We start from the raw sequence: 24,633 nt of genomic DNA on the forward strand, positions 1-24,633 counted from the left end.
GGATAAAAAAATACTGATAATGGTAGGGTATCCAGCACGTTGATCGGCGTTTTTATATTTCCCGATTGACAGGCGGCAGCTTCAAAGTGACTGAATAATAAATTCATAAATCAAATTATTCCCCGTGAATATTATGACGGACGTATTTATTCAGTTGTCACAATCGCGAATGCACTTTCATAGTGCCACCAAATACAACGTTGACGTTTAATCCATTCGAAGAAAAAAAATATAAAAAATCGAGAAAAACGGAAAAAACAGAGAGAGAGAGAGAGAGAGAGAGAGGGAAATAGAGAAAGGAAAAAAAAATAATCGAAAGAGTTAGAAACATTTTCTTTTACATCGAACAAAAATCATTCTCGTAAATCAAAATCGAATGTGTACGACGATGGATAACGATCAGCAAGCAGAAAAATATCCGAAACGAAATTTACAGTCACCTTGCATTATAATCGAACCAAAAGTATACGAAACAAATCAAATACCAATACGTTAATACATACGTAAACGTAAATGATATTCATTTATAAATGAGAATATCATTATTTTATATTACATTCGATTAAATTCTATTTATCTCAAGCTATTCGAATAATTTATTACGAGTAATATCGATACTCGCGAAAATATCTCAAGTATACACTCCAAAACACGATATCCGAACATCATCGTTCATAAAAAAAAATAAATAAATAAATAAATAAATAAATAAATGAATAAATAAATGAATAAATAATCCAAGTGTCCAGTAACGAACCCTCGAGCATAAAAAGCATTCCAAGTGTGTGACAAACGAAGTATAATACATTTTATACAAATCTACTGATCATTTTCAGTTATCCTTGATTTTTTGGGGGGGGGGGGTGAGAGGATAAATAAAAGAATTAAATATAATAAAAGGATTTTCTAGGAAATAAGATAGAAGTTTCTTTTTTTATTATAATCTGGTTCAAAACCTAACACTTTCCTCGCAGTTTGCACCACGAACAACATCCTAACTCTCACTAAATCGTTCCTTAACTTCTCGCCTAATGTAATCAGTGTTGAGGTAATTAAGGTCATCAAACTCGAGAAGCGCTTTCCTTGGGCGACCACGTGTTGCGGCCACGAGGATTTCCTTCTCTCTCTCTCTCTCTCTTTCTCACACACTCTCTCTTGCTCTCTTTCACCCGTTACAACCCCCCTCCGTAACACAACCTTTTTTCTTTTTCTTTTTCTTTTTTATATATATACCATAAAAACTTTTCCTTCTAATTTCATTACCGTTTAGTGTACCTAAACGCTCCTGTCCCGTCCCAACCATAGACATTTGCTTCAATCGACTTGGAAATAATATAATCATTGTTATATCTTATTTTCTGTTAGTTTTCTTTTCGTACTGGTACACGTTTTCTCTTACATAAATTATTAGAATCGATGTTTGATAAATATTGATTAATTTGATATTAACTTATTGTTAGGATTGATAGTAACTATTTTTTGTTGAAATATTTGACAAATATTTTGCTTAAATATTAAATTAATTATGTATACGCGTTGTACGGAAGCTAATAATTGAAATGAAAATTTGCTAAAGATTGAACTAACATTCAGATTGTATCTAACTCGATTGTTAGACTTGAAATATTAGATTAGACAACAGATTACAAAAATTTTGTTTAATATCAATGAAAAACGAAATGAAATCTTCACGTTAGAGATCATTTGAAATTAGAATTATTTTTATAATTATTTAGAAAATTGATCGTGCGGGTTGGTAATCTTGTCCGACGGCTGACGATTAAAAGCAAGGATGAACGTCTGATTTTTGACTAAACGAAAAAGAAAGTAAAGATGATTTCTTCGATTTAAAGAGAATTATGAATTCCGACTATGACATTATCGATAATCAATATTAGTTACACTTTTGGAACGGATTGCTGTTGCCTTTTCGTTTAGGTATTTATGCTACCTCACAAATCAAAGATTCGTTTATGACGTTAGCAATATCGATCCTAAGTTAGAAAAATTTATAAAACCTGACTGAACTTTGCACACTTTTATTCGAAGAAAATGTTCCAATTGTTACTGAAATTTATACGAAAGAACAAGTTAACGAAATATTAAATATATACGTGTGTGTATATATAGAAAAATAATTCATTGGTAATAAATGAATCTTTCGCACATCTCGTTTGTTTAATTTGATTAAGTAGTTTCATCATTGTTCAATGACACTTTTATCAATAATATAAAACAGGAATTTTCATCACGTAAACCATGATTTCGATCAATTTTTTTGTTCTCTCGTTCATATTTAAATTATTAATGATCTGATAAAAAGTTTTTTAAAAACACGAATGTTTATCACAATTTGCACATATCTCAATTTGATCTTACAAATTATTTAGACTAACCTCACTGCACATAATCTTCGAGTATACCTATTTCAAATAAATAATAATAATTTACGTTATGGTCGTTATGAAATTTTATAAGACACTCGTTAACCCAAAAAATCATTGGTAAATGATCATAATTTGCTCTTTATAGAAATGAAAGAAAGAAAATCGAATGAATAAAAATAGTAAGCAAATATCAATCACGCTAATTTCTTATAAAATCACCAAAAAAAAAATCAGTTTAATTCATCCAACATTGAAACCATAAGAATTCTCTTATCACACAAACATAATTCTAACGCCTACAATTTTGTGTGCTAACTCATTTTGAAATCGCCAAACCAAAACTAGTAAAATTCTTCTTCAATAGTAACCATAAAACAAATAGTTAAGATCTATTCTTTTATCATACAACAAATAACCTAAATACCTCAAACTTTTGGTGCCAAAAAACCTTGTCAATTTAAAGGTATTAATTATTTTATAAAATCATCAAACAAAAACAAAAGAAACCATAGAACAAATACTTGAATCTGCACCTTTGACAAGCAAATTAACAAATTAAACATTTCACATAAAATTTGGATGATTCCTATTTTTTGGTTAACGAGATCATCAAACACATGGGGATTGTTTGAATTAGGATTAAGTACTTACCGGGAATACCGTGTACGGAACCACCGAGTGAGATATTGTTTATCATGCCGCACCCGGGGAGCGTGGCTCCAACACAGTACGCGGAACCAAAAATCCACGCGTCTATTGCGTGCACCGTGCCCTTCTTCGAGGGACTTTTAATATTATTATTATTATTATTATTATTATTATTATTATTATTATTAATATTATTATTATTATTATTATTATAAAGAAACAGTTGGTCGATTGGGGATTTAAGATAATCCGGGTTGTAGTAATAGTTGTTATCGCGTTTCCTCGTCTTATTCCAAATAATGTTTAGTTTGCTCGGTTGAGGAACAACGGCCCGTGCCTCAGCAAGGCAAACAGCGGACTGCCTGGCTGCCATATCCAAACTCCCCCACCTCTTCGATCGTCCCTAGCACGTCCGTCCTCCTCCCCTCCTCCTTCTTTGCCTACCCTCTCCCTCGCCGACTACACCTCCACCTCCTCCTCCTACTCCTCCTTCTATCTATCCATACTGTACTACCCCCACTCTTTCTTTGCTTCGGGGGCGTGATATTAAATCGTCCCGTATCCTTCCAACTAGTCTCAGGACCGTATCTACTACTAACTTCCTCCACGATTTTACTAGCCCCAACGTACACGCATAGACTATTATTTTTTTCTTATATCTACTCCGCCAATTTCTTTCTCTATGGTACTCCATTTATATATTATTACAGAATAATATTTAAGTTGATGATAAGCTTAGAAAATTACAATCATTCTTATCGAATACTGTGTAATATTGTAATCGTTGTCATAACGAGAATATATAAACTAATTATAAATATAAAATTTGATTAATTAAATATAAAAGAAAGAAAGAAAGAAAAAAAAGTAAATAAATAAAAAGAAACAGGTAAAAATAGATGAATAAGCAAGGATATTAGGAGTTTAGTATTTTTAGCGTAAAAACCCTGGTGTATGTGAGGTACAAGAAAAGCTTATCGTAGGAGAGAGAATGAAAGGGGTAGGTGGGGCGAGAAAAAAAAAAGAAGAAGAAAAAAAAAGCAAAAAGGGAGGAAGAAAAATACACACATATAATAGTAGAAATCGAGTAGACGTTGGAGGTAGTAACGAGGAAAGAATTTTGGAATCGCGGGTCTACGTTGGTTGGCAGCCGGTCGCGCAGGTCCGTGTCCATATCCAGGGGTAAACTCTATTCAGGTTAGAGTCTCCTACTTGGGGTATCTTTGTTTTGCGGTAGGCGGCAACCGGGAGGGACCGTAGCTCCAATGAGCGAGTAGCCCGCCCTCCGAATGCCCCACTAGCTTTCGCTACCCGGAGATTTATTGAAATTTTATATTTTTATGGCCGGCGAGCACGGCGAACTGGCTGTGAACGAATAGAGGTGGGAGGATGAGGAGATGATGTTAGTGGATAAGGGGTAGTGAGGGGTTTGGAAACGGCTCTGAATAGACGACGAAGAAGAGGACAGAGAAATTCCTTCTTCTCCCTCGTTTCTCCTCCTCTTCCTCCTACTCCTACTCCTCCTTCTTCTTTCTCTTCTTCTTTTTAACCTCCTCTTTCTCCCCCCTTCTACCACCTTCCGCAGTTCTATGTTTTCTCTTTCTATCTTTCTCCCACTCTCGTGTGCTATCGCAGTACGCCGTGCTGCTTTTCCACCCTCCCCAGTCGCTCGCTTTATTCGCCTACGTCCTTTTAATTCAATAGCTACCCTTTTTTATATAACGTGCCGTCCGTCGAGCAAAAACGGAAGTCGCGTTTCTAACAGCGACGAAGAGAGAGAGAGAGAAAAAGTGAGAGATAGGTGATGAGATAGGTGAGATGTTTTTGGTCAGTCGATATAATTTTTTTGAAGTATTTGAAATTGTTGCTTTTAATTAAGAGAACCTTAGAACTTTTGATATTTATCATATTTTGTATTATACGATATCTTACTATTAGACAAAAATACAATTTATAACAAAGACATTTAGAAATTTATATTCTATGATTTAAAAATTCAATATGTGTTCTTTCATTGTTAGATAATCATTTAAATGTTTGTTTATCAATTAGGTTATACTTTTCTTTTTTTACGATACTTATCTTATATATTTATATTAAACTATACTTTATCTAAATCATAAAATTAAGACAATTTTCTTCTATAATTTACCAATAGAAAAAATCTTTTTCCTATTCTTCAATTGTCACAAATTAATTAAATATATTTAGATTCACACACACATACACACACATACACGCACATATAGATACATTATTAATTATATATAATATTTTTGCAACAATATAATTATTTAATGCAAAACTATATAAGTACATAAGTTCTATTTTATAAATTACCAACTTAAACATGCTTTCTTGTTCTCTTTCTTTTAATCGATAGTAACAAAGTATTTAACAATACGCGTGTTGATCGTTGAACATATACATCATTATCAATTAAGCAACCGGTTGCTCTTCTTTTAATATTCCTCATGTGCATCGCGTTTTCCCTAATAATAACACGTGGATGGAATCACCGTTGTACTCGTACGATCGGAAACGGTACAGCGTATGCAAATATATCGCTAATCCGATTAAGTATAATTAACGTCGCGAGCGTATAGTCGGGGATGTACGATCCGAGAAATTTTCGACTATCTCTCTTTCTCTCTCTCCTCTCTCTCTCTCTCTCTTTCATACTCTCTTTCTCTCTCTTTTCCTCTCTCTTTTCCTCTCTCTCTCTTCGTACTCTCTTTGTCAACGCGGTTACATCGAACGCGAACATCAACGACAAACGTTCGCTTCGTGGCGGTCTCGATGGTTTCCAGCTTGTATTTCCAAAAAATTCTATGGAATCTCTCGTTTAATGAAACAGATAGGTCGGTACCTACCTATAACTGGGGAATGCAACGCGTAATCGTGAACCACCGGTAGGATCCTCCGACGTGCTTCAAACCTGAATATATATTTCACTAAACGCGGCACTACCTTTTCAACTATTATACCATACTATAATACATACTACTATACTATATATAGTTCTACATCCTCAACTTTTGTTCTTCGAAATAGTTATAACAACTCGTACATTCATTTTAATATTATTCACTTAGGATAAATTATTATTATTATTATCATTATTATTATTATTATCATTATTATTATTATTATTATTAATACAAATTTCTTAATTCGCATAAGCGGATATTAAATATTATATCCTGCAAGAACTTGATATTAAATCACCAAAAGTGTTTCGAAAAAATGTTACTGTCTGTGGAATATATTTGAAAAGAGGATTTTTTACTTATTTTCTACGAACCGTCGCTTCTACGATCATAACATTCTCGATTCTCTCTTTCGATTCTATAATATTTATTGAAATAGTATATTTTCTTTATTCTTACGATCAATAAAATATGTTTTTAAATGATAAAATGATATTTTTTTGAGGAGATAAATTTGTATTTCGTATTATTTATCGAAAATAATGTAGATATGTCTACTCGTATCTAACACGAACATGTGTGTTTCTTTCTGTTTGTGTGTGTGTATGTGTGTTATATGTTAAATGTATATACGTGTGCCCTGGATACGATCGATTTTAAACAGACACGGGACGTACAACGCCAGCAAATTGACAATGTGTCGAATGCACGCAACCGATGCCTCCGGGCTAAAACACTATCCTCTATCTGCTGACAAGAACGGAGTTTGTTTTCTAGATCAAATTTGATACATTTTCCAAAAGATATATGGAGGACATCCTAGATACCTTTCGACGTGTTAGCCATCTTCTCTTTTTATCTTTTTAATATTTTTTCTTTATCTTTTTATTTCACAAATAATAAAATACATTGCTAATTAAAAAAAGATATAATCAAAGATGTTTCGTTTAATTTCTCTTTCTTTTTCTAAGCCGTTATTATACTGATTTATACAAAATTATTAAATTGCAGAATTTGTATAGAAAATGTATATTCGAATGTGTATAATTTATTACAGCAATAAATTGTTGATTATAATATATAATCAAGAATGCATTTCGGGATTGTTTAACTTTTTACAAAATTACATCTACAAAATAAGAATTTTTTGATACGCACAAGCAATAACAATATTATCCCCGTAAGATTTCATATTAAATCACAAAAGTAGATTAAAAATGTTGCCATGCCGAATATATCCACGTATGTTTTTATCATGCACATACAAATTATCATATTTTATAAGCGCAAATTCGATTTACATTTTGCATATTAAACGTACCAAAAACAAAAAACAAAAACAAAAACAAAAACAAAATAAAATCATCCCTTTTACACATTTCAATAATAATCCAGATAGATAGATAAATATAGTTAATATTATATAATTATAAAGATAGTTTCTCACTAAAATCAATCGATAAATTCATATTTGTTAAAGAAAAAGACAAAAAAATAGATAGACACGTGGGTGTCTATCCACTTCGTGTAATAGCAATCTGTTATATGACGTCATAATCAAAGCTCTATATCATCATTAATATGAAACATAACTTGATCGTAGTTCGTCTCTATCAAAAGAAACGAAAAAATCAGAATTATCGAATAAAAATAATTACTTTCGTTTTGTTTTCTCTTCTCCCCTCTTCTCCCATCTTTTTTATAGTCTGTGTGCGTGTGCGTGTGTGGGTGTGCGTGATTTTTTTTTCTTTTTCAAATATTAATGAACGACGGTAGCACTTTTGAGTTGACGTTGTTCGAACTACGAACGTAAACGCGCATTGGTAGATAACAGGCGACACAGGTAGACAGGAATTTCTGATATTACATACCAGAAACAGGAATTCCCACATAACAATTCCCCGGGAGTGTACGAGCTTCTCTCTCTCTCTCTCTCTCTCTCATTCTATCTTTCTCTCTATATATCATCTATCTCTCTCTTATATACATACACTTGCTTGCTTGGTTGTTTGCTTGCTTGCTTGCTTGCACACTACTCCCTGTCTCTCATTCGCCTTCCACCTTTTCCTCCCATCTGCCATCCTTCTCTCCTCTCCTCTCTTCTCCTCTTCTCTCCACTCTTCTATCCTCTTCACTTCTCTTCTCCCTTCACCTCTCCTCTTCTATCTACCTTTGTATCTTCTCGCATCTATCTCTATCTCTCTCTCTTTCTCTCTCGTCTCATCCTCTTTGCTTTCACTATGCTTTGCTTCGCTTCGTTGTTCTCTCCTCCTGATCCTCGAAAATTCGGCATTACCAGGGAGGGGCATGCGAATATACTCGAGCAGTTTTCAAGTATCACAGTAATCATTTCTTTTCAATAATTTTTTTCAAACCTTCTTTATTTCATCCTCTAATCTTGTTTCTCTTTTTCTTTTCTTTTTCATTTTCTTTGTTTTTTTGGTAATCACGCGATTAACGACCTAGGAAAATATATTTTGTTCTAAGTATCCAATCGTGTTATCGTTTTATCATTATTCTTATAATTAATGTGTGCGTGAGATCAATTTGATAGGATTATAATTGAATTTTTAGACATTCTTTGACATCGGACATATTTCTTGTCTTCTTGTATCCCTTTCAGCGTTGATTTTGTAATTCGGTTGTAGTACGAATTCAAGCATCGATACGTAATTTCGAATTATTGTAATCTTATTTTTTGTTCTTCTTATACAATATACCCGAAATCATATTTTCATTTTCGTATATTCTAATTATTTCTATTTTTCCTTTTTTTCTCTTTTCTATAAGATAATATGCCACACAACAATTAAATTCTCATTTTTGATAAAAAAAAAAAACAACTAAAAATCGTTCAAATGTACTTTAACCGAACTCATGGCGAAAAAATATTTCCATGAAAAAGAAAAAAGGGATCGAGTTAATTGCAAATGAAATACGTCAAGGTGTAGTATCCTTCGAAGTAAGAATCGAAGATTTGGTTTTAAATACATATTTGGAGGATAGAAGTTCGATCGTGTTTCGAAAAATGAAGTCAAAGCAAACCGTGTTCGTTGAAACACGGCGTTTTAAGCGCACGGCACTTTCTCACTTATCACGAAAATGGGCCGCGTGTTGAGATAGGTCGTTCCGCAAGGATTTAGTGCCTTCGTTAAGCTGTAAGCTTCATTCAATTTTCTCCAATTTGTGGCAATTTGTGCTTACAACACCCACGTACTACACTCACCGATCCTCTTCCTCTCTCTCTCTCTTTCTCACGCGTGGACCGTGATACAACAGACGCGTATTTACGTTCATTCGTGTTGGTATGTTTAACGCTAACCATTCGAATAACTGAACAAACAAACAAAAAATAAACTCAAATGCAATAATCATCAACTTTGAATTTCTTTGATTTTTAAATAGATACTTTTTTTGTTTTTCATATTTTAAAAAGCCCCATTTTATATATACAATTTTTTTATATATATTTCGTTTTATATTATTTTATTTATTTTATTTAATTATATTAAATATAAATTTTGTCAAATTTTTTTCTTATTCGTTTAGCGTAAATCCAAATGTTTGCTCGCGTTAATATGTTTTCTTATTATTTGAGTTTTAAGGATAGGTTTTATTAGAAATTTAAAATTAGTTGTTGGATGAACAAAAAAATAGGAGTAATATCTGTTTAAATATTATGAAAAAGATTATTTCATTTTGATCAGTTCCTTGGATATTTACTATAGTTCCAAGTAAATAAGACTGTTCGTTCATCCAGGTAGAAGATTTTGTTACGCAAGTACATTCTCCCGCTTTTTGATCGATTTCGAAGTTGAATCGATATCGATTTCATCGGTAACGTATTTTGAAGAGAAACGCGTTCCTATTTACTCGAGGAGGCACAATCGAGAGATGTCTTATATCAATGTATTGAAGATTATTCGTTTGATAAGTCGATCTACTGTAAAACGTCGTTTTGTGCTTGCACTAAATAAGTCTTTGGATATCTTGAAAAATAATATTCAATATTATAGCAAATGTTTAATATATATATATTGATACCTTAAGATTATCAATTTTTTGTAATCAATTATGTAATCCTTTTTCTATTTATATTCATAAAATTCATATACCTATATGTTAAGTATATGCGTGTGTTGGGTATCAATATACTAATTTGGTGAACAAAAATTTGCGAAGAAAACAAGCAAAAAGAATTTTAAACGATCAAAAATTAACGAAACGCGTGGTGATGTCTGAACGTTTAAATAACGACGAAAATTCGGAAAAAAAATCGCAGAAGTATTTTCAGTGAAAATCGTAGGGAATATCTCGTTTTCGACGAGCACCCAAGTAATCTAATCACGTTTTACGAAAGCTGCTTCGTTGTATACGCAAATTGTAGTAGGTCGTAGCTACCCACTGCCGCCGAGGATCGGAGTAACACGTTTATGTATGCTTCTTTTTTTTCATAAATTAATATACGTTAAAATGGAAACGGTATTAAAGAAACTTGTTATGAAACCAAACCGATTACAAATAAATTCTTCCGATAATTATCATTCTAAAATGATAGTGGGCGAGATGCCGCCCACTTGGATTTCAAATGACCATAATATCTAACCATTAAATAAAGCAAACAAAAAGTGAAATACGATAATACATATTTTTATTTAGATTAAAATTTGTCTGAACAATACGTTTGTCTCTTTACGAAAGAAAAATGTATTTATTAAATTTATCATTAACATAAATTTATCTAGGTTGGTGTGCATCCGTGCTACATATTGATACTAAAAATTGTAAAAGTACAAATCTAATAAATCCAAGTTACCAATTAAGTATCACCAAGCTATAATACATAGACACATACTTAAGTGTATGACTTCAAAGTTATATCGGCTTTATAAAGGATTAACATTACCGTGCGAACAATGACGAATTGAAACGAGTATTCATACGAGCGCACAGAGCCATAGACATTCAAAGAGAGAGCAAGAGAGAGAGAGAGAGAGAGAGAGAGGAGGAGAGTTGGATTGAGGGTGGAAGTAGGATAGAGGTAGGGTTCGATACCGAAGAGTTTCTAATAAATCTGCAAACCTGTGTCAGGTTTTGCGTACATTCTCAACGATCGAGAGTCGATCCCGGTTGCACACGATTCCGAATAGCTATACGGGTGGTTAACCTTTGTTGCAGAAGTACAGCTCTCTGAAGTACCATTCCGAAATTATTACATTCTAGTGGGCTGGATATTAGGTACGCGCGTATGCTTTCATTAGACGTTACCTTCGAGCGCTTCAATTTAGCAGGGTAACCACCCCTCCGGCTCGTTCACAGGTCTATAATATCCAACCGAGCACTTGCCAACTCTCTAGCGTGCTTCATTTCGACGAGTCGATCGAGTTCCTACCATATCTCACATTCCTACTACGGCCTGGCAACGAGTTACCGAACGAACGAACGAACGAACGAACGAATGAACGAACGAATAGTTATACCCGATCCTAGATTTCTACGAATGTTTTCCCACTCGACACGTTCGCTTTTACTCTAATAGATCCCAATACACGCTTCGTCTCGAAATCCTTCATAATACTCTTGCTTCAAAGTACATATTGTTGCTACGGATATAAATACATATACGGTTTATATTTACGATCCTCGTCGGAGTTTATTTTTTTCTGAGAATTCTTCTTTTTTTTTGACGTTACCGTTCTGTCCAATTATATACCTAGGAACATGGAAGCATCGATGCGAGTTTAAAAATTTTTTTTCTATTTTTCTTTCTTTTTTTTTCCTCGAGAGATAGAAATCTATCTCGATTTGATTTTCTTTCGTAAGCTGAGCAAATTCTTTTCAATTAAATTTATTAAGACGTTTTCATATATTATGATTTCAATGATATTGGAATATTTGAAGAAAATTTAAAGACTTTCTTTTTCTTTGAATATTATTTATTTATTAATCATATACAAGGTAGAGTATCTATTTCTTTTTGGTAAAATATCTTTATAAACAGGAAACGAAACGTAATGTGGTAGATTAATGATAAGAAGATTATTCAATATAGGTTACTTACTTACGGTGATACAAACTTCCTTTCTATCGATATATTTTCGTACGTATTGTAAATTCACGAAGTATCTGTAAATAATTATCTGAAAAAAAAATATCATGAAAATAGATTTGGACCAAAAAAGAAATTAGACACTTTAAATGAAACATTAAACCTATCATCATTGATTCATTGAAAAGTGAAATAAAAAAACATTACTTGGAATCATTTCGAAAGGGTTCAAAATACTATCACGAAAAATAATCTTATTTGATTTTGATAATAAAGGTAAAATAAATGAATGAGATTTTGATTTTACCCGGGTTTTTCATAAAACATCTATGAAAGTAAGAACTCTCCTTCACTGTTAATCTTGCCCCGTAGGATTGTAGGAGAAATAGAATGGGTGGCGAGACTTGTGGTTGGTGTTTTCTCCGTCTATGTATGTCCAAAGTTTAATTAGTTTTTAGAATGTATTGGTAGCCTTTATGGTTGAAAATAAAGACGGAGAGAAAGAGGGTAGGGACAGGGAGGGGGGGGAGGGTAGAAAAAGGAAAGAGGAAGTTAAGTTTAGTGCAAGTTTCTAGTGGCGAGACAATTTTCCTGAAAAGTTTTTCAATTTTCTCTCTGGCCCACGAGAAACTTAACCTGCTTCTGAAACACACCGAGAATAAGCACCGTCGAAACTTCAAAGGCTATTCTCCTTCTCTCTCTCTCTCTCTCTCTCTCTCTCTTTCCTTCTTTCTTTCTTTCTTTCTTTCTTCTTATCGTATTTGTTTATCGTCATTAGAAAAAATCAATAGTATCAGTTTTCGAATATTTTTATTCTAATATTCGAATGAAATAATTAAATCAGAAATTCTTTCATTTCTATTATAACGGAATTTCTACACAAATTTGTCGACAAATTGTTCCAAATATATCTCGAACTCAATAAACCGCTTTCTCGTTCAAAGTTAATGAAATAATTAAATGCAAATAATATTGTTTTTGTACTGAAGTAATCGATGAAACAAAATTTTACGAAAACAAAATTTCTTTAAATCTTAACAGACGCAATAAATTCGGTTTCCAGACTATTAAACAGATTTGAATTTTTTTTTGTACCCTACGAAATCCGCAGAATACATTATGAGCATCGTTGTTCTTGATTTATATATCTTTTTATATTATTTTACGTTAGATTTAAAATATTAATCATGGTTACTAACCTGGTCAATTCTAGCAAAAAAAAAAAATATAAGCTTTAATTTTCGTATGTAGAGAATAAAAAGAAAAATGAAAATTAAGTAAATATTTTATTAGAGTATTCTCAAAGGAAAGTTCATTTTTGTCTCTCTTATCACTTTTGTCCCTTTCGTTCGTTGCGTGTTAGATCTTTTATTTTTATTTTCTACTAGCATTGAAACTCCTTCGTGTTAATGGAAATTGATTACCACTGAAACGACGATATCTAAATCATGTTATCCTCTTTCTCTTTTCCTCTTGTTCTCTTTCTCTCTCTCTTTATCAGTTGATAAGAAAGTTTCGTATTTCACCGTTCTTCCGAAACTATCGCACGTTGTTCGGTGTCGAAAACTTCCGACGATGTCCATCTTTAGTGAAACGGAAGAAAACTATAGTCCTTTGAAAATTTGATTACCAGCATAATCATTTTACTTTATTGATTGAAGAAATCGGCAGAATCGCATTTATCATATGGGATAAATTGAATAGTAATTTGTTTTTTTTCTATGGGAAATCATATTTCGAAACGTTGAACTTTGTTTTCTTGTAAATTAAAAAAAAAATATTATGGTGTTTGTTTTTTCTTTCAAAAGACTTCTTCACCAAGGGTTTATAAAAATATAAATACAGCTCTTGGGACCAATTTGTGATTTAATAATTGACACACGAATATTTGTAATACCTTAGTACTTGTAATTTTTGTCCAATTTTATATTCAACCTATTACGATAATTTAGATTTTCATCACATAAAAGTAACGAAACGAATATTGTAATTTACGGGATATGGAAAACCAAAAAAAAATAGAAAAAATATTCGTAAACGCGTATTTTCTCAAATCATTTAATTTTTCCGACCGAATTTTTTACCTCCCTGAAGGGCGTGCGGAGGGGGAAACCCCGGAACACAAAAAAAAACATATAAAAATAAAAATAAATGAATGAAAACGTTATTTGCCGAAAACGCGTAACGACGAGTCGTCGTTTAAAGAATTTTTATTTTGCCGATATAAATAAATCTAATAAAAATATCTACAATTCTTTCATAACCATTTGAGCAGCGTCAGCGCAACGTTGCAACGCTCGTTGTTGTTGTTTTTTTTTCTTTTTTTTCTTGTTGTTTTTTCTAGAGGAAGGGAGGAAAAAAATTGCGAGATTCATGATCGTCTGTAAAATGAAAAACTATCGAAACTATTTTTACTATTTTTGTATATTTTCATTTTTCTGTCGTTACATCAGGTCTATGGGTTTTTTTCCCTTTTTTTTTTTTCTAATCAATTATACAATACAGCACACTAAGAGAGTACTGCTGTCAAAAAAAAAAAAAAAACAACAAAAAATAAAGAGAGTGATATATAGTTATTAATTTAATTCTCAATGACGTCATGTAAATTTAAAGTTACACAATGTAAAATTATTTTGGTCGGTACTTTTGAACTTAAACTTTACTTACAATATTTGACAACATATACGCCAGGTGTTCATATGTATACAAAATTCGTTTAAACAAGGGTCGTTTATTATTTTTTATTTAGTGGATAGCTTCAAGGTCTATTTCTCTAAATATTCTACACACACACATACACACACACTGACACAAAATAAAATAAACTTTTCGCCAAAAATATTCCTATATACTGGGCTCGTTCAAAACCCAACAGATCATACCAATGTAAAAGTATAATCGAAATAAATTGTGTCAATGTGTAGAAATAAATTTTTGTAAATTTAAACAAAGCACAATAATTCAAGTTCTCAACGTGAAGAAAAGTATGTGAGTACTTAGTTCGAACAGTGGATTAGTTTTAAAAGAGGCATCAGTATGAGGCAGAAGGAGTCGATTTTAAACTCGTCACAAGTGGATTTAGCACCTGGACTTTTGCCGACGACGAAAGGCTGCTTAGGTGTTAGCTTTCTGAGGCCTCGCAAGCCGTTCCCGCCAAGTCCGCCGTATTTCTGATCCCTTTTTCTGAAGTGAGCTCTGGACTTACTGCTAAAACGTGGCAAGATTTACTTCGAAACTTAAGTCCTGACTAAAGATTTATAACCATCCTATCTCTTTCTTTCTCTCATTCTTTCTTTCTTTCTTTCTTTCTCTATCTCTCTCTTTCTGTCTTTATTTTTTTCTCTCTTTCTATTTCCATCTCACTTTTTCACGCGTATTTTCAAACTCTTCTCTACTAGCAAGTAGACGAGCAGTGCTTTGCATTTTTATGATCTATCCAGCAGTTTTGCAGGACAATAGTAATGTATCGTTCGCTATACTTTATTGATCGATATAAGAAACTTTAAATATGAATAATTACGTAAGGAAATTATTTGAAGAATTATGGAAACTTCTTTTTAGGTTTTATAGTCTGAAACAAATTTATGATATTTTTATTGTATTAAAATTAATTTATTTATATCATTACAATATTAATAAAATTAAGAAAAGTTCGATTACTTGATCTTACAAAATAAATTTGATAATGTTTGCATAATTCATTGTGTAATCAAATACGTAACAACCATTTACACTTATACGCGCATAGATACACGTAGACATATTTAGATAACTCTGTTGGTTTTAACGGGAAGTAAGTCACGCGTTAAGGGATGATTCCGTGTTGCGTGCGTTTGGAGGCAAACAATAGAACAACCCTGAGCTCTGGGCACACCCTGCAAATATAAACGACGTTGGCTAACTATTGTCGAGATCTTTGTAGACCTCTTCCCTGTCCCTCCAGGACCATTCTTTTTCTGACCTACCTCTCGGTCAGTCATTCTACTTAATTGGGAACTCCGGGCGTGAAACGCGTTTGCAAAGTCAAGTTAGAGGAAGCTTAGATATCGTCGTCGGTATAGCGATTCATGAAATCATTCTACGTAAATGGACACCCGTTAATACGTGGGAACATTTTCCTCCACCGTTATATTATTTATTTAGTTTAAAAAAAAAAATAATTACGATTACGAACAATTATTAAAATAATCCAATAATGTTTGTACGACAATAATTTTAATAATTCGAAAAATAATCTTTAATTATTTATTTAACATTTTAATAAACGACAAATATTTGGATGGGAATAATTTGATACTGACAAAATATTATAACGTCATTTTTCAACCTCGAAGAAGTTACTTTTAAAAGAGAACAAAAATTAATAACGTTCTTCGTAAAAATTTGATAATTTTAAAGAAAAACAAAAAAAAATAATGAAAAGAGAGATTAGACGTTCGAAGTCACATTAAAGAAATCTCAAGGACGATTTTGCGGCTCGTTCATGTTAGATGTTAAACACTGGAGTAGAGTCGAATTCGTTTCCAAGACCCCCTTACATTATCGGGACCGCTAGCTAGCTACCCTATTGGATTAGGAGACCCCATAGAGGGAAAAATGTAATATAAAAGGCTTACCGACTAAGCTGTTAATATGTTGTACGACGATGTGTCCACGCCGAGACTATGTATATATTACCACCCATGTTCTCGAGCATATGCCCATAGTGATCGTTTTTATACATTTCGTGTACTGACTTTCACAATTTTTGTTACATAATTTTTGTATTTCCTATCGACAGAAATATTATATTTTTAATTTTTTAACTCGAATAGCAACTGCGTAAAATTCAATTTTTCCTTTACTATAATATCTTACGAACACGCTCATTGTCAATATCAAAAATCATATTTTACATTCACAAAAATAATTTTTACACCAATACGCGTATAATAAGCAAGTACACGTTGAATTATTTCGAATGAAACGTAAACATAACATTCGGTAACATTTAAATAATCAATAAGCACATAAACATATACATAAGGACTCGTCTATTCTTCAAACGTTTTAATTTTATAAAAGTATAGTATTTATATAAACACGGAGGTCATTGTTGCTCAGTGTCTCTCGGTACGTCGAACGTTAAACAACAAATCTTTCCGATATTTATTCCAAATCATTTCTATACGTATTCCGTAATTAATTTCTTTATTGCACATTTCACTTTATTCATTTTAAGTGTTTAAAAAGATAGTTCAAAGAAGATGCTACCGATCAAAATTATCTTACATCATAATCAATATTTACACGCGTTAGTCTCATAACTGCGATTCATCCTGTCCGTTAGGATCCTGTCAACGAGTCTACCTCCCGTAAAGATGACCATTCATCTTTTATGTTTGTATGTAAGTATATATATATGTATGTGTATATAAAAGTAAATATAAGAGTACATATATACGTGTAAAGATAAATATGAGAAAGTTAGGTGAGCGATGTCGTAGAACGAACAACACTTAATATATTTGCCTTTGAATTACGCCCTCGTGTCGACACGGGTGAAAAGAAAGAAAGAAAGAGAGAGATAGAGAAAGAGAGGGAGAGAGAGAGATGAATATATGAGGATTCACTAGGGTGAGGGGTGGAAGGGGAAGTAAATTGGGAATGCCACGTGGCGACGCGTGCCGCGAAAACTAATTGAGATATGAAATTTATTTGGCACTGGCTTGTCAAAAACGATGCTCGTCTTCCATGGTAATATACAAAAAACAAGCTTACCTGCTGATAGTTTCTTTTTCTTTTTTTTTGTTATTATACGTATTAAATATTTTTTCTATCATTTTTGTAAGAGTTAAAGAATTTTTGTCGGGCAATGTACGAAATAACATTTACACACGTGAAATGCATAAAAGTATTATATATATATGTATGTATGTATAAAAGAAGAGTAGTTTTCTTACGTATAGGTGGGCTGAAAAGTTCAGAGCCTGTCATGCAGAAAAGGAATGCAAATTTTTGTCACAATTTTTGAAAGGTTGCATTAAGATTTCTTTTTTCTTTAAATGGAATTAATAGAGAAGTAATTCTCATATATATATATATATATATATATATATATATATATAATATAAATGTATATATACAGTGTCTCTATTACGTAGAGGAAGGTTGAAAAGTTTTGAGTCTAGCATATGGAGAGCTAGTTATTTCGTACATTGTCCGGACTTATGAGCGAAAAAGATCTCGAGCTAGTGCAAAGGATTAAATATACATTCTAATTAGTTGAAATGAAAAAATAATCTTAGGGTATGTGAAAAATTTCATTTGTATGTCAACGAGGGTTAAAATTAACATAAGAAAAAGACAACAACCTACCCAATGAGAAAAACGTAGAAGAAGAAAAAAGGAAAAAAAAAAAAAGGAAAAAAAAAATAGAGAAACAAAGAGGAAAATAGATGTTATAGAGGAGACCGTTCGATATAGGTAGCAATCCGGCAGTCTGCAGTTAATTTAGAGGCCATTTCCTCTGTAAATAGCCAATAAAAGCGCGGCGTGCGCGCGCGGGCGAGCACCCGCGCAAAGAGAGAATACCGGAGTGGGAAAACGTTGCGAACGAATGAAAGAGAGAAAGAGAAAGAGAAAGAGATGAGTCGGTGAGGGGGGAAACGGCGACGGGGGTATAGGAAACGGGACGCAATATTATAAAATTTAATGTCTTGGTTTACGGCCCACGAAGCCGGCTATAACCTCCCTTCGATATTTACTGGGCAATCGCGGCTCTATATTGGCCTTTCGCAATCCACCCCCACACCCCCCAACCAACCCTCTTTTCTACTTGTACAGACCATGTCACTGTTCTACGTTCAAGTATCTTTCTATCTTTATTCTCTCTCTCTCTTTTTTCTCGTTCTATCCTACATTGGCATAATTAGGATTAGAGACAACCTTATTTCGGATATGGTTTTTATGGGAATCATTTTCAATGAAAGTTTAAGGATAATAGAATTGAAGATCAATTTCTTTCAACTTTAATAATTATTGAATTAATTTCTTTTTTTTGGGGATGGGGGGAGTGGTTTAATCGAAAATATATTTCAAATACTAGATAATGGTTTGAGATAATTGTTTTAACAAATTATACACTAAAGTTCGTATTGAATGATAATGCAATAAAATGATTTCACAATTTTTACGTTGATTTAATTCGTCTTTCATAGTTCCATTGTACAATACTTAGAATATTTTTGTTTTGTTTTGTTTAAATTACGAATAAAAACTGTACGTAGAATGAAAACAATTTTGAATAAAATTTTCTTTCAACTTTTCACGTTAATTGAATTCATTGATCGGACGCATCACGTGATTAAAACTGAAAAAGATTACGCGCGTGATTAAAACTAAAAATGAAACGCCGGATCGTAAGTAGATAGTTTCTATTTTTTACGAAATAGGAGGAATTGAATGAAAGCAAACACAAGAAGGAAAGATACAAAAATTGTATTCACCATTATCGGAATATTTTTGCGGATGTTAAACAAAATCCGCAGTAACGTGTCATTAAAAATCAATCAATTCAGTTTTTTTAGTGCAAGCGAATAAAATGTTAAAAAAAAAAATCATACTTTCTCTTTCTCTCTTTCTCTCCATCTATTTATTTTTATACTTTACTCGATCTATCAATCTATCTATCTAATCTTCTATTTATCACTAGAATCGGAAACAGTGTTTCTTCTTTTTCTTTTTTTCTTTTTTAAAGACAGACTATACACGATGTGGTCCAGTCGGTGGTACAGGAAACTCTCATTGTCAGGCCGCGAGAATTAATTTATTGGGTCGGTGAACTTAAATCGATCTCACATTATTATATCTCTATGAAAATAAAAAATAGGATGTCCTGGGATAGGATGCCGACACTTTTATCGTTTTCATTTAGAACGTGTATGCATATTTGTTTCGTTCTTTCCCTTTGTTTCTTCTTTTTTTTTTCTTCTGTCTGTTCATCTCTCTCTGTCTCTCTCTCTCTCTTTCTCTCTTGGAACGACTTTTATAAAATCCGTTATTAACACTTAAAAAAGAAAGAAAGAAAAAGAAGGAAGAAACAAATAATAAATTAAAAGCAGCAAGCATTTTTTTTTCTTCATAAACCTTTCGAGACTATAAATGGAATCATTTCATTAAACATGCTGACTGTATTTGAAAGATTTTTTTTCTTTCTTTTTCCTTCCCTTCTCCCATATCAGAAATGAAAATACAGTTTTATTATTGGCAACTTCAACCCGTTAAATAATTAAATGATCGTTTCTATCAATTGATTTTATTTATTTCTTTTTTCTCGTGGTAGGAGGAGGTAGGGAGGGAGGGGAAAGGTTTTAAATTTCTATTTTTTCTTTGTTTTTGCTGCACATCTTAGACAGGGTCTCACTTAATTTTCGCGCTCACTTTTTAAGCTTGCCTACCTTCTTCAAAAAGGATTTAAACGGTCGATGAACTTGTTGTTCTAAAGTTAGTCAATCTTATCTTTGACCGGTTACGTTGTTGGATAGACTACTTAACGTAATTTCGCGAAGTGTTTGAAGTTATTGAAGATCAGTTAGTACGGTCTACTGCGATGATTCAATTTATTAATTTAAAGGAAGGAAAAAAAAAGAAATAGAAAAGAAAAAAATTTTTAAAACGAAAATACGTTCAACCCATCTTTTGCAACCTAATTTTTTTTTCTTTTTTTATTCACCAAAAAAAAGAAAGAAAAAAATTGATCTAATGAGAATATTATAGAATTTTATGTATAGTCATTTAATTAAACTGTAAGACTATTGTTAATTATATTTTTGAAATTATTTTAAAGGCAATATTTAAATAAATTTAAAAAAAGAGAGAGAGAGAGCACATTTTAAAAGGAACCGAGAGTAATAAATTAATAAAAATAAAAAAAGAAAAGTAGAAAAAAGTATTACGTTAAATATTCGGTCGACGTATTGCAAGCCGTCCCTGAGAAATACGAAGTCTGCGAAGTTGGCAATATACAAGGGTGGAAACGTCTCGTCGCGTTCTTCTCGTAGACGAGGGATGCAGCTATGTGAAAAATAGTACGACGTTCCTCTGTGCAAGGATACATTACTTTTCATTTATTCGTTGCATCTATGTTTAAAATTTCAAATCTTTCAATACAAACAAACAAACAAGTAAATAAATAAATAAATATATATATATATAAAATATAATTTACATAAATATAATAATCGTTAAGTCGAGTAAAATAAGATACACAAATTGAATCAAATTATGCACCAACTTCAAACGTACGAACAAAATTGATCATACGCATCTTTATTTTTCCAAAAAATTAAATATTAACATTGATAAAACAAATCTTACGTTTATAATACAATATTTAATACCACTAAATCATCAATTCAATTTTCAAGTTCAAGTTTCAAGTTCAATTTTAAGTTTATACATTGAAAATAATTTGTAATAATATTAATTATATTGTTGATCATTAAACGAATCAATATAAAATATTATAAAACATTAACGAGAAGAAATAATATATAAATCAAATATAACAAAACTGAGAACATACAAAAATATTGTTTTGTAAATTAAAATTATTAATATTAAAATTTATTCAATTCCATATAATTGAGTCTTGATAAATTTGCTTTAAAACATCCCAAACAGAAGTTATTCGAGGGGGAAAAAACGAATAGAAAAAAAAAAAGAAGAAAAAGAAGAAGCAAAAAGAAAGAAGAAAAAAAAGCAAAGAAGAAGAAAAAAATAAGAACCGTGTAATAAGGAAAGCAAGCGAAGGATCCGAGAGCAAACAGAACGGTGGCTATTCTTTACTGGCTTCTGGTTGTGCTTATCCTCGTGATATAGCGATCCCTTTTTCTCCGACCGTAAGGAAGGAATTTTTATCGTGAAATAATGGTCATGGGCACGGCAGCCCTTTTACAAGCTCGAATAGGAAGGCAAGGCAAGGCACAAGGCAAAGCAAGTCAAGTCAAGTCAAGTCAAGTCAAGTCAAGTCAAGGTAAAGCAAGGCAAAGCAAAACAAGGTAAAGCAAAGCAAGAGAGGAAGTATAAGGAAGGTAGACCAAAAAGCAAACTGACGATGTGCGTTCTTGGCATGCTTTCTATGCTCTTGGTAGTCTTATGCGTTAGTATTAGTAATTATATTTGTAATAATAGTAGTGAAGAAGAAGAAGAAGATAATATGTGTGTTAGTAATAATAATTGTGGCAATGGTAAAAGTAGCAGTAGCCATAGCGAAAAAATCAGAATACAGTGTTGGAGAATATCAATGATTATTAAATTATTGATATTTAATAAATTAATAATAAGTAACAATAAATGTGACAGTAATCGTAATAAAATAAGAAGATAGTATTTATATATTAGTAATAACAATTACAATTAGAATAGTAGCAAGAGTTGCAGTATTAGTAATAATAGAATTATAAGAAGACGGTACATGTATTAGTAATAAAAGTTGTAATAGTAGAAGTAGAAGTAGAAGTAGAAGTAGAAGAAGAAGAAGAAGAAGAAGAAGAAGAAGAAGATGGTGTTGGTGTAGGGTGTAGCGTGTAGAGTACAGGAAAAGGGATCTATCTCTCCCGGATAGTCCGGATAGTAGGTAGGTGCTCTTTCTCTGTATCGCAAGGGATGAGCAGGACAGCACGGCAACAGAGATACGGCAAAACACAAGATACTGAGAAGAGGAGGAGAAGGTTAGAGATGAGGGAAAGAAAGAGAGAGAGAGAGAGAGAGAGAGAGAGTAGGAGAAGGAGAAGAAAGAAGAGATGGAGGAGGTGGAGGAGGTGAGAGAGAGTACTGGCGAGGTAGCGACGTCACCACGGAAATCAAGAGTAATGCCAACACGAAACTGCACTACCCCTCGCGCGCACCCTTGCCGACATCCCTCTTTCTCTCTCTCTCTCACTCACTCTCTCCCTTTCTACCTCTTTCTATCTCTCTGTAGCTATCTATCTAACCATCTCTCTCTATCTTTCACGCATCCCCTTTATCTCTATCTCTCTTCTTCTTCTACTTCACTCTTCTCTTTCACTCCCACTCTATTCTCCCTCTCTATTTCTCTCTCTTTCTATTACATTCTCTCTCCTTCCCGTTCCTGTCTTTCCTTCTGCCCTTCCACCTCCTTCCCCCGTCTCACCTTCCGATCTCACCTACCCCAGGGAATAACTCCCTTGCCTCCCGTGTTATATAGACCGGTACCGTTGGTCCGCAGGAAGCACAGCATGAGAAAAGAGAAACAGAGAGAGAGAGAGAGAGAGAGAGAATAAGTCAGTGAGTGAGTGAGTGAGAACACGTATCTACTATAGGGTTCCTGTCTGATACGAGGGTGAACCTCAACGATTCTCTCATGCTTTCGCTTTTTTCCACCCCAACCCCCTACCACCCCACCCCTCGCCCATAACCACCCACCTCCACCCACCCTTTTCTCGACCACGCTCGACTGACTACACCTCAATCCAACCTGAACTCTTCTTCGGCTGATTTCTTCTTCTTTTTTCTTCTTCTTCTTCTTCTTCTTCTTCTCTTCCTTTTTCTTTTTCTTTTCTACGAGAAAGCTTTTAGATTTTGCTTTTTTTCATCCATGGATTTCTTTCTCACCCGTTTTCTCGTATGATCTCTCGTTTAATATATTATATTTGGAAGATTTCTTTAGATTAGTAGTACAAACGGTTTCGTTGGATTTTCGATAAAAATTGTGAATACGTCTAAGATTTCGTTTGGAAAATATTATTTGTAAGTCGCTAGTGCGAACATTTGCGTTTCTCGAGAAACGAACCTTCTTCCTTTTCCTCTTCCTCCTCCTCCTACGAGATTTCAATTTCTAATTAAAGAAAGAGAGCACCACGGGTTAAGTAGAAAGCGAAATACCCTCAAGTACCTTTGTAATTCGATTACGTGCCACGTTTCTTTTCCTTTTCTTTCTTTCTTTCTTTCTTTCTTTTCTTTGCTTCTTTTGTTTTTTTTCATTTTATTATTTCTTTTACTCGCCATTTTCTCACCCCCTGCCCTGAAAACCCCCTTCTTCCAGTTTCACACTAATTGAAGATAGTTGGTCGATTAATTTGATTAATCGTTTTAATCTAGATAAGAGTTTAGAAATATCGAAATTTTTTTTTACTTTGTGTTGACTTTTTCTTTTCGTTCGAATAAACATTGATTAGGTTAATACTGAAACGTTTGATTAAAGAAATAGAAGAAGTCTTTCGATTTGGTCGTAAAGGATAAATGAAAGAGTAAGAGAGAAGGACAAAAGTGGACCGGATTTTTTTCCCTCAAATCCTTCGTTTGGAAAATGTGCCCATTCGTATGATCGGCCTATATTCTTGTAGACCCTTGCCGTAGGATCTTCGAGAGAAAGAGAGTAGGTCCTTTAATATACACTATATCTTCGTACGCGAGCCTAGGGATTTCCTCTTTCGGCCTTCCATCTTTACCCAAGATACAAGACAGTTTTTTTTTCAAATCCGTCACATTCTGTCTATGCACAAATTACGATGCTATTATTATACATTTTCTTAGATCACTAAACAAGCTATGTTTTTATTCAAAGAAAACGTATAAAGGATTATTTGTATAAAATGATTTGTTAAAAGCAAACATT

General features: G+C 32.8%; 1 protein-coding gene across 1 annotated transcript in view; it reads right to left on the reverse strand.

Annotated features, from left to right (window-relative positions):
* LOC122522392 (homeobox protein orthopedia-like) overlaps positions 1–3,363 on the reverse strand; it is a 29,506-nt gene extending 26,143 nt beyond the window's left edge. Inside the window, exon 1 of the mRNA XM_043643476.1 lies at positions 3,039–3,363. Within this exon, the coding sequence (XP_043499411.1) occupies positions 3,039–3,084 (46 nt within the window). The 5' untranslated portion in view covers positions 3,085–3,363. The remainder of the gene's footprint in view (positions 1–3,038) is intronic.
* Positions 3,364–24,633: the final 21,270 nt, after the last annotated feature.

The sequence above is a fragment of the Polistes fuscatus genome, unplaced genomic scaffold (genome assembly GCF_010416935.1).
Source record: "Polistes fuscatus isolate 324 unplaced genomic scaffold, CU_Pfus_HIC Scaffold5, whole genome shotgun sequence".
Taxonomy (NCBI): Eukaryota; Metazoa; Arthropoda; class Insecta; order Hymenoptera; family Vespidae; genus Polistes; species Polistes fuscatus.